The sequence below is a fragment of the Felis catus genome, chromosome X (genome assembly GCF_018350175.1).
Source record: "Felis catus isolate Fca126 chromosome X, F.catus_Fca126_mat1.0, whole genome shotgun sequence".
Classification (NCBI taxonomy): Eukaryota; Metazoa; Chordata; class Mammalia; order Carnivora; family Felidae; genus Felis; species Felis catus.
This window is the reverse complement of record NC_058386.1, coordinates 15808467-15825687: the sequence shown is the minus strand read 5'-3', so window position 1 is coordinate 15825687 and position 17221 is coordinate 15808467. Positions and strand designations below refer to the sequence as shown.

Genomic DNA, 17221 nt, shown 5'->3' with positions numbered 1-17221 from the left:
CTGTGTGCCTCAGTTTTCACATCTGTGAAAGGGGGTGATGACAGTACCCACCTCCTGGTGTCGCAAAGATGAACTGAGTTCAAGTAGGTAAAGCACTTAGAATGCCTCACTTAGAGGAAGTGATCTATCAGTGTTAACTGTTGTTATTATTTCCTGATGATAACTCGCTAAATGTAATGCTGCCTCAGTTCCTTTTAAAGCTATTTAAGTGATGTTATGAAAGATTGTGCCAATTAGTCTCCCCACAGGAGTGTGTGAGAATATGTTTTCCTATCCTTGTCATCCCTGGATATTATCATTCTTTTTAATCTCTGCTAATCTGATCGGAGTGTGCATTTTTTAAAATGATTACTCAAGTTGAAAATTTTATGTGTCATTTTCGAATTGATTTTTATAAAAACACCTTACACACATGACATTAACCTGTCATCTTTCACATTTACAAGTGTTTTTTCTTCGTTTATGACTCCTGGGGCTATTTAAGAAAAACATCATTAAAAATAAATATCTTTTGGACTTAAATTTTTTCCACTTTATGGTTAACTATATAGTGCAGTACAATTCATCCTTTTAAGAACAGTTTTACTTAAGGCCTTTATATTTTTGTCCTAGTTGGAAAGAGTAGCTGGCTATTAAATGCCTTCCTTTTCTGCCTTCCTCAGGGCTTTCAGAGGTTCTATTTAAAGCTTCTCTCCTTACAAGCATTTTTTTTTTACAGTGGCATTCAGAGAGGCCCTGAGGTTCTGCATGGATATATATATATATGTACATATATATATATATGTACATATATATATGTACATATATATATATATATATATATATATATATATATATATGGATCCTCATATTCTAGATCAGAGCTTGGCCAACTTTTTCTGTAAAGGGCCAGAGAGTAAATATTTTAGGCTTTATGGTCTCTGTCGCAACTATGCAAAAGCGGTCAGAGAACTAAATGAATGGGCGTGGCTGAGTTCCAATAAAACTTTATTTTTGGACACTCAGATTTGGATTTTGTGTAATTTTCACATTCCTTGAAATGTTCTTCTTTTGGTTTTTTTAAACCATTTAAAAATGTTTCGACTGTTCTTAGTGGAATGAACAGAAATAGGTAGCAGGCCAGATTTGGCCCATGGGCTATAGTTTGCTGCCCCCTGAGATAGAATGTCTAGAAACAGACCCCCAAAATACAGCCAATTAATTTTCAGCAAAGGAGCAAGGAAACTTTGAGAAAGAAAGGATAATCTTTTTCAGAAATGGTATTGGCACAATTGGTAATCCATAAGCAAAACAAAACCAAAAATACCCTGACCTAGACCTAATACATACATTAACTCAAAATGGACCATAGATCTACATGTAAAACAAAAAGCAGAAAATGTTGTTTATGAAAACATAGGAGAAAGAGTTGTTAGACATGACACCAAAAGCACAGCCCGTGAAAGAAAACACTGCCAAATTGGACTTTGGCAAAATTAAAAACCTTGGCTCTGCAAAGATACCCTTAAGAGAATGTTGGTTGGTCTTTTGTTCTTACAAGACTATCGGAGCCCCAATATTTAGTAAATAACTTCCTGATAAGTGATTGCATGAATTTCAAGGACCTTGGTTTTGTTCTCGGTCTTCCCGAGAATATCCTTTGTAACACAAGACCATAAATCTCCCGTATTGGAGCTTTTCCCCCAAGGTGGCAAACAGATGTAGCCCCACTCTACCTAGCAGGCAGGCCTGGACTCAGCTGAGCAGCCCGAGGGCCTGGATTCGACTGGGAATTGTGTTTTTCACTCCCTGCCCAAGGTCTGTAAGCTAAATTTGCTGCGTGTAGAGAAAAACATCACCAAACGAATTTTTATGCCAAGGAATAAGTTTTCCTAATAGAAAAACTGAAATGTAGATTTGTCTGGTGAAGAATAGAAATAGAAGGTAGGAATTTATGAATTTACCAATAGCTGCTGCAGCTGGCTTGGCCGATCTTGACGTTCATAATGATCATGGCTCTGTCTTTCACCTCATATTCCTTCCTGGTCCTTATCTGTAAAATGAAGGCACTCCCCAACCCTCATCCCTAACAGCTTTCTTTGTTTCTCTTGGAGGTGGTGCAGGAGCTCAGAAAATCTCTTAAAGCATAATGAAAGATGCTTTATAAATGCCACTCTTTGTCAAAGAAGCAAAATGATTTTTATTATATCTGCTCCCCTTTTAATGGAAGAAAAGCATGTGTTGGGATGCAGAATATACGGTTTTCTAAACACAAATGCACATGAGAGCTCAGCTGTAGGATGCACATCCTTGAGAGGTAAACGTATTCTAAGCCACGTGCTTCGGATGAACCGAGGGTCCCATTAGAAACCGTTTTCACAATTGAGCCTTAAGTGGTCATCTCAATGTAAATGACTTAACAAGTATGAAAAAAATACTGATGTATAACTTTGCATACTTGATTATGTTTAAATGGACCAAAGAAATGTAAAAGTGCTTCCTTAATGAGTTGTGTTTTGTGTGTAATTGTTCATGTGCCTTCATATGTTAATGGTTCCTATGGCGCATAAAGCCCGATCATGAGTACACAGGAAACGTCCTCTCTTGCAAATATCTCCTTTTCACATGATGACTGTTTTTTTAAATAGATTTATGGGAGTAGAGGGTCTTTCACTCTGATATTAGAAAAAAGACTAAAGGCCTAAACATTTCCTGAAACTTGAGATTATATAACCTAAAAATAAAATAATGAAATCAGTAAGCTATTCCTGTGTATTTGTTGTGGGCAAGCTATGCGGCCGTACCCCAGGACTCCAGGACTTGCGCAGTATGAATGGTGATCCTGGAGCTGGACTGTTAGGGAATTATCTGTTGGGTGCTGTTCTCTGAAGAGGCTCCAGATAGAAGCATCTTTTTCTAAACGGGAAACAGGCTGTGAGTAACCAGGCCTGTGGGGCTTCTGCTCTGGCTTGTCTCCTATTAAAATCCCTTCGGGCTTTCCTCCTGCCTGCCTGCCTGCCTGCCTGCCTGCCTGCCTGCCTCTCATAATGTCTGTGGAAGTTCTGTTCTCTTTCTGGGGACTGAGATTTGATTTCAGCTTTTTGCGCAGTTCTTGCTGACATCCAGATTCAAGGGTTACTTCTGTAGCATTTCCTAACCCATGTGCTATGAGTGGGTTATAGGAGTATTGGGTAGTGATCCCCTCAGCTCTCCAGGTGGATGGAAAGGGCCTTAGGTAGCCGGGACCCCCTTCTGGGTTGTTGGCCTTTAACATTTGGCCTCCAGCAGTATGCCATCAAAATATTATCATTTTATATGCGTGCCATTATCTGGAAAAGGTTGGGTGGCAGTGACCTACTGCCTATATTTCACTTTTGCATGTAATGATGTTTAACACCGACTCTACTTTTCCTTAGGGAATATTCCACCTTCCTGTTAGAGAAAGGTGTCTATGACTAGCAGAGGAGACTCCAGGGTAATTAAAAACTCTTGTATGTCTTTTCATTTCAGAAATTCTTTCTCTAGGACTTCTTTTGGGAATTAGACCTTGAAATAGCTCAGACTTTTAAAGATAGAGCTTAAAGTTCTATTAAATCTAGAATCAAATAAATTCTAATTAAAGAAACAGCCTTTTTAAGTGAGTATACAGCTTCTGGTTGTAGCCATGATGGAATCAAAGGTGTCAGCCTTACCCTCCTGCCATAGACAACGTTAAAATTGGACAAAATACATGAACCCACTGTTTTTAGGCATTGGGTAATACAAAGCATGGAAATGTAACCCTTGAGAGAAGTGTTCCACATCAACCCCGGGGGTGCTTTCTAAATTGCAGCATAGGGCACTGGCGCCCCAACAGAAAGCAGAGGACTCATCAGATAGAGGAAACAGAGATTGTAATTCAGGGCTGCCCAGGTGACTGGACTTTTCAGGGCAGGCAATTGCAGAGGAGTGAGCTGTGCAAAGAAAGAGCTCCAGAAGGTTTTGCCAAATGCTAAAGTGTGCATCACTAGGGCAAGACCCCACCAGGCCCGGAAGAAAATCAGCACGGGGGAGTGGGTGGGCTGTGAGCTGAGTGAACATCCCAGAAGTCACCAGTGATGAGACATGTTAGAATTCTGGCCAAGCAGGGTAGAAAAACTGTGCTGAACATACCTGGCATCTAATTGAGAACCCAGAAGAGGCAGCCACAGGAACAGCCCCTCCCTAACCCACCCTAACAAAGCCTGAAACCAAGCTTTGACGGATCAAGCTGATCTGCACGTAACTTGCACACCGTAACAAAAACTCAACACGGTTACAAGGAAGGCCTCAAAACCCAGTCTCAACGACGTAGTTTGCACAGTTGTTGAGAGCATACAGTCACAAATTACTGTACATATGAAGAAGCAAGAAAATGTGAGGTACGATGTGGGTGGCTTACAGAAGACATGGGACATTTCTGAGTAGTTTTCAGGCGTCTACACATGCTTCGATTCATATTGGCATGGCCAAGTGGAGGCTTGGTTACTGCTCTTTGTGTGTTCCTCATTCGATTTTTTATTACCAGTTATATATTATGTGAAATGAAAGAATCAGAAGTTAGTATTGCAAAGCCTGTAAGTTATTGCCCAATAAAAAGTCAGGATTTTTTACAAGTTAGATGAACTCTTTGAGGTCATGAGTTCCCAGTGTCGCAAAACAGTGAATGACTCCCTAAGCCTTGACGATCCTAGGATGTTGGCTTTTGTAATGGGACATTTTCCTTTTTTTTTTCTTTAATTCTTTCATCAGTGTTTTATAGTTTTCATACTACAGGTCTTTTAACTCCTTGGTTATGTTTATTCCAAAGTATTATATTATTTTTGGTGTAACTGTGAGTGGGATTGCTTTTCTTAATTTCTCTTCGCTGGGGCGCCTGGGTGGCTCAGTCGGGTAGGTGTCCAATTCTTGATTTCGGCTCAGGTCATGATCTCACGGTTGGTGGGATCAAGCCCCGCATCAGGCTCCTCACTGATGGCACAGAGCCTGCTTGGGATCGTTTTTCTGCGCCTGTCTCTCTCTGCCCCTCTGCTGCTCATGCATGTACACGGATGCACATGTACACATGCCCCCCCCATAAACATTTAAAAAATTCTCTTTCTGTTACTTCATTGTTAGTGTAACAAAATGCAAAAGATTTCTGTGTATTAATTTTGTATCCTGTGACTTTACTGAATTCATTTATCACCTCTCATAGTTTTTTGGTGGAATCTTTAGGATTTTCTATATATAGTATCATGTCATCTGTAAATAGTGAAATTTTACAGCTTCCTTACCAATTTGGTTGCCTTTTTTTTCTTTTTGTTGTCTGGTTGCTGTGGCTAGAACTTCCAGTACTGTGTTGAATTATAGTGGTGAGAGTGGACATTCTTGTTTTGGTCCTGCCTTTAGGGGAAAGGCCTTCAGTTCCTCCCCCATTGAGGATGATGTTAACTGTGGGGTTTTCATATAAGGTCTTTATTATGTTGAAGTATATTCCCTCTAGACCTACTCTCTAAAAGTTGAGAGTTTTTATTATGAGTGGATGTTGTACTTTGTGAAATGCTTTTTCTGTGTCTGTTGAGAGGATTGTATGGTTTTTATCCTTTCTCTTGTTAATGTGATGTATCACATTGATTTGTGAATATCAAACCCCTGGGGCAACCCAAGAATAAGTCTCACTTGATTGTGGTGAAGGATTTTTTTTTTTAATGTATTGTTGGATTTCGTTTGCTAATATTTTGTTAGGGACTTTTGCATGTGTATTCATCAGAGATTTTGGACCTGTAGTTCTCTCTCTCTCTCTCTCTTTTTTTTTTTTGTAGTGTCTTTCTCTGGTTTTAGTGTGAGGGTAATGCTGGCCTCATAGAATGAATTTGAAAGGTTTCCTTCCTCCTCTGTTTTTGGGGATAGTTTGAGAAGAATTAAGTATTAACTCTTCTCTGAGTGTTAGGTAGAATTCCCCTGTGGAGCCATCTGGTCCTGACTTTTGTTTTGGGAGAATTTTTTGATTACTGATTCCGTTCATTGTTGGTAATCAGTCTGTTGAGATTTTCTATTTCTTCCCAACTCGGTGTTGGAAGGTTTTATGTTTCTAGGAATTTGTCCATTTCCTCTAGGTTGTCCATAGAATTTTTCATAACATTCTCTTATGGTCCTTTGTATTCCTGTGGTGCCAGCTATTATTTCTCTTCCTTCATTTCTGGTTTTATTTATTTGAGTTGTCTCTCTTTTCTTCTTGATGAGTCTGGCTAAAAGTTTATCAGTTCCGTTTATCCTTTTATTTAAAAAAATTTTTTTTTTCAACGTTTATTTATTTTTGGGACAGAGAGAGACAGAGCATGAACGGGGGAGGGGCAGAGAGAGAGGGAGACACAGAATCGGAAACAGGCTCCAGGCTCTGAGCCATCAGCCCAGGGCCTGACGCGGGGCTCGAACTCCCGGACCGCGAGATCGTGACCTGGCTGAAGTCGGACGCTTAACCGACTGCACCACCCAGGCGCCCCCCGTTTATCCTTTTAAAGAACCAGTTCCTGGTTTCATTGACCTGTTCTACTGGGGGTTTTTTAAGTCTGGAATGTGACATTTTCTTGAGTGAGTTTGTCTCTGAGGCTGTCTCCTTGGCTTCTCTCATTAGCTGTGGTCTGCCAGGCATTTCTTCTAACGTTGAGATAGCCTGTAGTTTTCCTTTTTCCCTCTTCCCTCGTAAACCATGATGTTGATGAGCCTGCTTTAATAACTGACTTATGGGGATGTTGGAAATTGTGAGCAGAAATCCCAGTCATGCGGAATAATTGCATCTCTTGGGGAGGCGTTAACAAGCAGAGGCAAAGCTGAGTGCTCCTGGGCTCTGGCTTCTGTGGATCTGTCTCTCAATAGCCCCCCTGAAGCTCCACGTGGAAGACGTTCATTAGTAAATATTAAACAGCGCTTTCTGTACTGCTGGTGGGACGCTGAAAGTGTACAACACTCCCTTTCTCCTGGAGTGGTGTCTCAGTCATCAGAGGAGACCGTGAAAAACAGCCACGCTGGATAACTTCTGGGAAACTGGGACTAGGGCAGGTGGGCACAGCTGGCCACCAAGAGCAGTGGCTGAGCGTAGTGCTTTTCTTTTTCGCTTGGACCAGCTGGCGAACCCGTTTTCATCGTTTCAGTTTTTGGTTCGATAGGTCCGTTTGTAAGCTACACGTTCCTGTCTGAAGTCAAACAGGGCCCTTACGATGTCTGAGAAAATGTGGCTTATGTTCTGGAGGTATTTTGAAGTTATTTCCACAATTATAAACAAATAATAAATTCAGTAAAGATCAATAGGTAAGCCAGATCACAGAGGTGAAGCTTTCTTGAGTAGCTAATCTATACCTGCCTCTCCCTGATTCAACTCGACCTCACTTCTGGTGTTTGAAAATTGAGAGAAGTAGATCAGTAGTCTGAGGGAAGGTTGGGCCATCCGTCATTTCATCCATTCAGCCAGCCCTTATTCAGGATTGATATTTGCCAGGCAATGCTCTGGGTGTTTGGTGGATACAAAAGTGTGAAGACAAGATCCTTATTTTCAAGGACCTGACCATTTTTGAGAATCTTACTATTCAAAGTGTGGTGCATGGACCAGCAGCATACGCATCACCCAGGGACCTGTTAGAAATGCTGAATCTCGGACCCGCCCTAGACCTACTGAATCCAAGTTGGCATTTTCACAAGATGCCGAAGTGGATATTATGTGCATTAAAATTTGGCAAGCGTGAGTCCAAATCATTGATGGTCAGCCCGCATGTTAAGGACCAAGGAACCTCTAAAAAGTGCTGATTTCCTGGTCCGACCCCCTAGAAATTGGTGTGGGGTGTAGCCCCAGCCCTGGGAATTGTAATAACTCCCCAGGTGATTCTCAGTGTGCAGCCAGCTTTGAGAAGCCGTGAACTATTAGGTTACTTTGCGTTGTTGACAAAAGGGAGCCCAGGATGAGGTTTTGGCTCGATCTTTTCACCAATTTACAATTCAACCAAAAGACAAGTTTGTCTTTTCTAAACATCTGTGGCGCCGAGACTAGAGGCAGACACACCAGAGCGCGCTTGGTGACTCTGCCAAGTTGTACGTCAGGGTGTAGCCGGAAGCTTTCCTGGCGCACTGTCCCTCCAGGTCTTTGGGACCAGTCCATAGAATCACAGTAATGATGACCACCAAGGTCGTGTCGCTCTTCACACCCCATCCAAATTGTCCTGTGTATCAAGAAACCGAGACCCAGAGTTTTGATAACTCGTGGACCGCTTAATTCTCAGACAGCCCACATTGCCTGTCTTCCCCCTCTCCCTGCGATACCTCAGACACCCTGAGATAGGGCAGAGCATAGAGGTGGGAGCATGGCACAACTGAGGCTCTGTTTATTCATTCCTTAAAAGGAAAAACATGGTTTGTAATTTATAAGGAAAAATACCATATTTTACTCTGATATCTGCCTGGTGATGAGGCATAGAGAAACCGTTTTTGAGGACTTGGTCATAGAAGAGTGAATGTTGTGTGTCAGAAATGTCATTCTTTCCATACCCTCAACTCTTGATCAAGTCCAGGTCTCCTTTCCTCTCCTTTCCTGTGCCACTGGAGCTTATTTCTAATGATCGTTGTTCTGGAAGCTTTCTTTCATCTATGTGCTGATTTTTTACTCTCTCCCGCTGCAAACTCCTGCCTCATTCAGAAGCTGCTCTGTTTTCCTCATCCTTATTGGAATCTTAAAATCTGTTAGGGTGATCATCATCTTGGGTTACATCTTTGGTCCCGGTATGATTATTAATAATGTCCCAGGTTTGAAAAGAAATGACATGGTCACCCTTACATCTTCCAGTATTTTGGCCATACTTCCTCTCTCCTCACTATCTCATTGTCCTGCTTTCACTCGCCTTCTGCCATCCTCCCTGATGATATTCTGGCCTCACAGATCACTGACCCGCTGTCCCTTCATCCTGCTCCTGCCTCTCACGGGTGCCATCTTGCCTCATGCCTCACATCGCTGGTAAGTCGATGTTGGCTGGGAGCCCTCTGGGAGCCAGGCACTGCCTTCACTCTAAGCACCAGTTCTTGAATATTCTCTTCCATGACCCCAGCTTCCCACTCTCCCTCTTCCCTTCCTTCATGTTTGGTGATCCTGCCTTTGACCTTTCTCATTACTTTGGTTCATGCCCTCATTCTCTTTTCAGGCTACCCGGTTTATCTAGGTCGCACTTGTTTTTAAACCTGGCTTAGCTCTCCTGCCGGCGTTTCTGCGTCATATTGATTCACTGCGTCTGCCTCTCCCGCTAGCCTCTGAGCTTGGGAGTCCTGTAAGGACATTATGATTTTCTGTTTACCCCTGAATGCCTCTGCTATCCTGCATGTTTTCAGTCCTTAGCAAATAAATTGAATTTGCTGTTCTCTTATAGTTCCAGAAGCACAGCCCTCCTACGAATAACTGTCTCTTCATTTCCGCCATCAAAAGGCTAGTTCTTTTGCCTGGCTTGTTGAAGAAGATGTTTTTCCACTTCTCATTTTGCTGTCAGAATTGTTCCTGTTCCCATTAGATTAGCTTCTTTTGCTAGGGGGTAAGAAGCGCCCCGGTTCTCTACCGGTCTCTGCCCCCTCCAGGTACCCTGACCCTGGGCTGGTTTCTGTCCTGCAGCAGGTTCCCTCTTCCGCTTTCCTTTGTGTCCTAAGGCACACTGGCTATTTTCTTTTTGGAATGCACTTATCTCATCCACGAGCCCTGTATTTGTCTTTGTACCAATCAGAACAGTAAGACAGATTGTGTTCTACCTTCACGCTTTCCCTCGTACCTTGAATTACACAATGATTAGTACTGTTAATGTTATCCTTCAAAAGCAGAGTATAGACGAGCCATCCAAGCCATTCATTCACCACTGATGGGAGATATAATAAATATGTCATACGCACTGTTTTCCCCCGTAGGCATGGATGAGTTCTAAAGTTATTCTGGATATGCTTCTACTTATTAAAATTTTCCTCATTGTTTTTCTTACATATGAAGGAAGAGGCTTCATCGCAATGATTCTTGGGCTACTGCTTGCATGAGACTAAGGCGAGGCATGGATTTGCACCAGTCAGAAAGTTGGAAAGAAGCTTTGTAAAAGAAATGTAGCACTGAACAGTATTTAACTGCCTTTTGTGGATGTAATTCTGTATCAGATGCTCTGAATTGAATGTGCAGGGAAGTTCAGTCGTCACATAAGCAAACCCTTCACACGTGAAAAGATTTAAGATTGTTTGAAAAACTGTTAATGATTGTTCCTCTTTGGTACCAGACCTCTTGGTTGATACCTGTTATCCAAGAGGGCCTTGTGTAATATTGTGTGGGGGTCTTTCACATAAATCTCTAATCTCCCTGGAGTTAGGGATCATGTTCTTTGCAGGTTTAATGTTTGGTGCCTACAGAAAGAACTTAAATGTACTTTGCATTTAATAGATGTTTGTTGAATTGAATATCGTGAAGTGCAAATTAACACAGTTGTGAGTGTTAGAGAAAAGATAAAGTGTTCATCAATATCACTTTACTGAAGGTGAGTTTCAAGTTGGGTTTTGAAAAGAAGAGGGACTTGTCCGGAAAAAGAGGAGAGAAAGGTGCCAAGCATTTCCTCAAAAGCAGAGCCTTCTGGATTGAAAGATTTCATTCCTAAGGATTGAGAGTATAGGAATGTCACACCCTAGGCCTTCCCAAGATTTTCTGGGGTTGTTGATGATGATGTCTTCTCAGGTTTGGGAGAACGGCAGAAGCTATCATACTCTGCCACCGCCATCCCTGTCCGTGAATCCTTTCTGTGGGGACTGATGCTAGATTGTTTAGGGAGGGATGTGACATGAGCGGGGCCAGAATACTTACCTGGGCTTCTCTGTTATTTTTCAAGCAAGATAAGCATTCTCTCATGTTGTCTTTTGAACTCCTATTTGTCCTGGGTAAGTCTGAACTTGATGTTTCAAGTGTCTGTTTTTTGGCATTGGTCTGGACTAGAATTTACCATCTGTGATTAAGGGCCCATTTCTAAAACCCACATCCTCTTCTAAAGGGTTAGTTTATCTTTGTAAACAGCTACCACTATTGGAAGGGAGGGTGGTGCTCATTTACTTCTTACCTGACGTGGGCCCTCTCTTACATACGGTCATCATGAGTTAAGGTAGATGGAGGCTACCTTGTCCTGACTGCAGGAGATCATAGAACTTAGGGTTAGAAAGAGTCTTCATTGATTCCATAAATATTTATCACATTGGACATTGTGTGGTGGGCTGGGGGCATAATGGTGACAAAGCCGGATGTGTTCTTCACCTTGCTAAGATGTATGATTGAGCAAGGCACCTGTGAGTCACATAAGCTGTGGCCCTCCGGGGCTCTGCAGCAGGACCCTGGGCCAGCTGCACATCTGCTGCTTGAGCCATCCTGGCCCACTGGTTTTGTAGAGGACCATGAGTGTCTCTCCATGGGCCCTGGGCAAGATCTCCTCACTTTGCTGAACATCTCCTGCTTCAGGCGCAACTTTGAAAGTCCTATGTGTGACTAGCACTTTTTGGACAGCCTTTGCTCGTTTTCGGCTCTAGCAGGAAGTTATCGATCACACTCTGAGAACCGGATTTTTACTCGAGGGCGTGTAATTAACAGCACTGTGTGTACATTGCCCATAAGCTGGGCCGGAAAAAGTGCCCAAGTGAGGAGGTTTGCAGTAGGCCAGGTGAGTCTTGGATTAGGGTGGTTCAAGTGGAATTAGAGCCGGGGGACAAATGTGAGATACATTGTGAAACCAGAACAAACTTGCCTTCCAACCAATTGGATGTGAGGCAAAATGGAAGTGGTTTATGGCATGAGGTTAAGCGTCCAGGAGAACTATGAGGCCATTAGGCTCAGGACGGAAGCTTGGCACAGGCCGAGCTCTCACCGTCTGCCTGATACCTGGCACAAAATAGGCACTCAGTAAACATTTGATGAGTGAGTGAACAGAATAGGGATTACTTAAAGGGAAACAGGTTTGATCTGGAAGAATGAATAGATTTGTTCATTCATTTAGTAAGCAAACATGGAATTCTGTAAGGTGGGGGAAGGGCTTCTCATGATGACACCCGTGCCCCATCAACACCGAAAGGAGAAGGTGAGGAAGAGCAGGGCGTTCACGAGCTTGCCAAAAGTGGATTTTTCTCAGGCTTGGCTGACTCTCAACACAAAGCCCTTTTTTCATTTCCGCAAGCTTTGTGACAGGCCAAAGAGAACCTTTGTGCATGTGATACTTTCTAAAGCATGTTTGCTGTTAATGAAATAATTTTATTTCAGTAAAATTAAGACGAAGAAGGTACATATCCTCCCATCTTAAAAAAAAAAAAAAAAAGATCTTCTAGATTCAGGGCATCCAGCAGCCGCACTGGGGTTCGAGTCTGAGCAGCTCTAGCACACTTGTGCTTTCCTTCTCCCGTCTGACTTTGAGGTTGATGCTGACCTGGTCTCAGTAACCACGGTGGATGGGTTGACAGTGGCCCTCCAGGAAAGGGCCTCCATCCCCTCTAACAGGGTGTCAGACCTCCCTGGAGGGTGCTTGTCCCGTTTCTCACTCTCTGCTCTCCTGTTTCCTAGGACTGCATCGACGTGGGCTGGTGGGAAGGAGAGCTCAACGGCAGACGAGGAGTGTTCCCCGATAACTTCGTGAAGTTACTTCCACCTGACTTTGAAAAGGAGGGGAATGTAAGTGTTCCTGGCTTGGATGTCAGCGCTCCGCACGCTGTCAGAGTGGTGGCTTCCCTGATGGGTCTCGGGGTGAGGGGTGAGGGGAGTTTAGTGGACCATTGAAGAGCACTGACATTTTAGTTCAATGGACCTGGTTTCTGAGGCTTCGGCTGTTCTGTACGCTGGGTGAGAGTGTGAATGAGTTCATTACCTTCCACAAGCATCAGTTTCCTCATATGACAGCTAGTGACAGTGATCCTTATTCTCGTGTACAAAGCGCTTGGTGCAGTACCTAGAACATAGAAGCACCCACATGACAAGACCTCTTGGGTGCTCCATTTAAGTGGACCGCCTACATCCTGTGTCGTATGTCCTTGGCGGTGGTGAAGTGCCCAGTATCGTGGAAGTGGCTGAAAAGCACATCGTGAAGCTGAGGACGCAGAGCAAAGCCAGTAATGTTCCTACACCGTGTGTATATACGTATACACCCCTGACCTGTTCTCTCTTTGCGGGGGCCCATTTTCCACTGCTGTTGTTTAAATGAACCAGAGTCCATCTTTGCCTCGCTGCGGGTGTATTGTTTCTCCGATGAGATGTAACAAGAGATGTTGACAAGTTAGAAGCACTTTACATTATAAGGGGGCAGCACCTTGGTCTTTTCCATTCTGTCCTGCATCTCAGGGCTCTTGGGTCAGGCTTTCACTTGACTTCCGTCTGCCTTTCTGGACTGGTTTCTCTTTGTGCCCATTGGGGCTCTGCTACTGGACCATGAACCTGACTTGGACCCATGACCATTCCCAGGAAGCTGACGTTTATGAAGGATAGCTACATACTGATGGATTGGTTGGTAAGCATACGAAACCGTGTCGATGGTGTGTGTACTGCTTAGATGAACACACGTGATTGTTCGAGAAGCTGCACGGTACTGGTACCCACCAAGGTTATGCCCCATAGATCTTTAGATTGGTTTTATTCCTAGGGCCACACCTTCTACGCTTTTGCGCAGGTCACTTTCTGGTATTATTTAGCTGAAGAATGCTCTGTTCCGCACATGTTGTGCTCTCTTGAAACTGAGTTTGGGGTTCAGAGAATCTGGATTCCAATTCCTAGTTGTTGGAAATAAGCTCAGGGAATTCCTAGGCTTATTCCCCACACCTGGTGTTTTCTGTATCCCTGACACTTAACTGCTGATCCACGTGCCACACTTTATCAGCATTACCTGGAGCTTGTTAGGATGTTCAGACTCCGCTCTAGACCTGGCGCATCAGAACCTGCGTTTGAACAAGGTCCTCAGGTGACCCGTTGATGCGTTACACGTGACACATTATAATTTGGGAAGTACTGTTTCAAAGTCATGACAACCCCACCTTCCAGTTCCCCACGGTATTTTAGGAGAAGAATAAATTCTCAGAACAGAGAAGAGCTCACATTCAAGAAAAAAAAAAATTCTAGCAAGCAAAATCACTTGAGCCATTTTTACTAGATGGTCGCCGTGGTGGGTTATTAGTTGACAGAATCCATCCCTGAGAAAAACAGATGCTAACGTTTAGTAATGATTGAATCGTAAATGGTTTGAAACAACAGGACACAGGGTTGAGGTTTGACAGACCTTTACAGAGTGTAATGGTTGTGACTCCAGGCTACAGCATCTGACAGACCTGGGCTTGAATCATGGCCCCGTCCATTACTTGTCCTGTTCCAGGTCATCTCACTGAATGTGTCTAACCCTCAGTATTTTCATCTGTAAAATTGTGAGAATAATCGTACTTACCTTGCTGAACTGTTGAAAAGATAGGAAAGCTTTAGCATAGCTACGTGGTGCTTGGTAAACGTCCCATATATATTAACTGTTAGGGTCTGTGTAATTATCGCTCTGTTATCGCAAGTGTGGGAAGGCTCCAGCTCAAACTGTGCTGTAATGATGGAAGTCTGACTCTGGTTCATCTTGCTTAGGCTGTCAAATCAACGCAGTTATCTTGATGTCTTTATGAGCTTCCCTGGGAATCCAAATGCATCTGAGAACTTTGATGATAGCCTTTAAAAGGAAATCTAATGCTTTATAAAATATAGTCGTAGAGACAAGCGGGCACAGAATGGTATAATCTTCATGTAATTTCTCATCTTTTTTCAGGATCTGCTCCCTGGCTGTTATGTTTTGTTTATTCATTCATCCACCGTGTGTTTATTGGGTCCCTTCTTCCTGCCTTTGTGGGCTTAGGGTCTGGCAACGGATCTGATGTTCAGGGCCACAGAGACCTGCCAGACCTTTCCAAAAGGATACTGAGGGTGGGCCTCTTCCAAGGAGTGGAGGGGAGAGGGCTGTCCTGACTGCCTGTTTGACCCTTCTCAGCCATCTTTACAAGCCTGGTAAAAGGTGTTCGTGTCCTGAAGCATTTGGATGCCACGTCCTTCGTGGTGACTCCTCTCCTGTGGCCAAGGAACCTTAGCAAGCATGCCGCCCTACTGGTTATTTACGACCTTTTTGGTTCTGATTGATATAGTATGATTTTGAAGGCTAAGGTAAAATCTGGATAATTCTTTTAACAAATGGGCAAAGCCTGTGGTTGCCTGCATTGTGGCACCTTGCCTTACAGTTCCCGGTCCTATTTTAGTGAGGCAGCAAATACACCAGGTGAGAGAGATTCCATGGCATACTCTTCTAGAAGCTCTGCTCTGTTACATAAGGTATTAAGGGAAGACTTCTACCGAGAGAGTGAAGTTGTCGGTGAGGAGTAGACTCAGCTTGCTCGTTGAGGCATGCACGCTCTTTGCGGCCCCATGGGCATCTCGCCAACCTCAGACAAGCAGCCACCATCTCTTTGATAGGTCTTTTAACCTTGTCCCTAAGAAACAGAAAACTCAGTTGGGGGGAGCAATGGTCGTACCTGTCAGACAAAGTAATACGTGCAGCTGAGAAGTGATTGTGTGATGTGGCATTTAGCTTTTAGAAAATGTAAAGTCTTACATCCTCTTTATCCCCCCCGGCCTATAAAACCAGCCAACCTGCTTTGTACTGGCCATTACACCAGCCTTTATCGCCACACGCAGAGTACTGGTGAGCTGGTGACAGCGTGTCAGGAGCTGGGGGTGTTGTTTGCCGAGCCGAGCCGTGTGAAGATGATTGGAATCATTAACACACATGCGCTGTGTGAATGACAGAGTCTGAAACATTCTGCCACCGGTTTCAGCACATGTCATCTTGTCTTGCCAGTGGCTGGGGTTGCAACCATTCACCCAGAAAAGAGGACGGTCTGGGATGATTAGGGTAGACGGCAGCAAACCCCATCTCTTCGGCAGCCGACCTCCTGAATCAGTAGGCATCACGGAAGCATTCTGACGAGGCTGGCCCGTTGCTGCGGCGGTGCGGACCCAGGTGGTTACCACAGAGCCTTCTGGAATTTCCTGGAGGGCTTTCTTTCAGAGAGCGCTCGGCAGATTCTCTCTCACCGGGTGACAAACGCTTTGGGGCTTTCTCTCAAACTATTCCCTGTGGGGGGAGCACCCGCTGATCTCTTGGTGCATATTTTAGAGCAATTATGTAAGCTATTTGTGAGAGAACCTAGATTCAATGGCTGTCTGTTTATTTTGAGACTTGACAGTAAAATTGAATATCAAAATGGAAAGATTAAATATGCTGAGAGCTCTGTTGAAGCAATCAACGTACGTGCTCTGTCATCATCATTGAAGGAAAACGGGGAACTTGGGCTCTCAAGAACAGAGAACTTCTATTGTCATTAAAGAAATAGAATAGATATTCTGAAAGATGTTTCTGAAAGATTGTTTTTTAAGAAGAAGTCTCGGGCTGCAGCACTTCAACAGAAGCTGTTCAAATCACCCGAAGAAAATGTTACTGTGCTAGTATACGTTGCCGTGGAGGACTCTTCTGAGTATATACCGTGTCAAGAACCAGAGTGCTGCGAAGGTTCCCGGAGGCATTTCCATAGCGAATGTTCTGCAGCGGAGGGTCTGCCTCTCAGGACCGCAGAAACCTTCCGTCAAAGATTTCTAAAGATGCCTGTGGCTGTGATGCAGGCTCACCTTTGCCAACTCACAGAGACTTACCCAGTGAGCCGACTGCCAGCTTACTAATTGCAACAAGAACGGAAATGTCAGCCAGTCTGGAACGCATGGGCCCGCCTGCCCTGGGCATTTGCTCCCACTGGGCCTGGCTTTTTCGAAGCCAGATTGTACGGGAAACCACATGTACTTGGTGCTTTCTGGGAGAGCAAGGAAGGAAAGCAGGAGGAGCCAGTCGTTTGCAGGCATAGCTTGAGGCCCCCTCACGCGCCAGAGGGAAGGGGGTGCCCAGGCAGCTGTGTGCTGAATTCAGCTGAGCCCACATGCTCTCTGCTAGTGCACTGCACCTTTGGCCTCAGCAGCTTTCCGTTCTTTTCTGTTCTCACAGCTGACCGGCCCCTTCTTGTTCATTGTCAGTCTGCAGACACATTGTGGTACAATCAAGTAGGTTTCCCACATTCCCAATCACGGTTGAGTACCAACCTTAAGATTGTTCTAGATCACTCAGCAGCTGCGTAGGGTCCAAACTTTTAGACGAAAGGAGGACTC

At 44.0% G+C, this 17221-nt stretch overlaps 1 protein-coding gene across 10 annotated transcripts in view; it reads left to right on the top strand.

Moving 5' to 3' along the window:
* The window catches only part of SH3KBP1 (SH3 domain containing kinase binding protein 1), a 334393-nt gene that overhangs the window by 254451 nt on the left and 62721 nt on the right, over positions 1–17221 (top strand). For all 10 annotated transcript variants that reach the window (XM_023249326.2, XM_019823637.3, XM_023249328.2 and 7 more), the window contains one exon: positions 12566–12673. In XM_023249326.2, coding sequence (XP_023105094.1) covers positions 12566–12673 — 108 coding nt within the window. The remainder of the gene's footprint in view (positions 1–12565; positions 12674–17221) is intronic.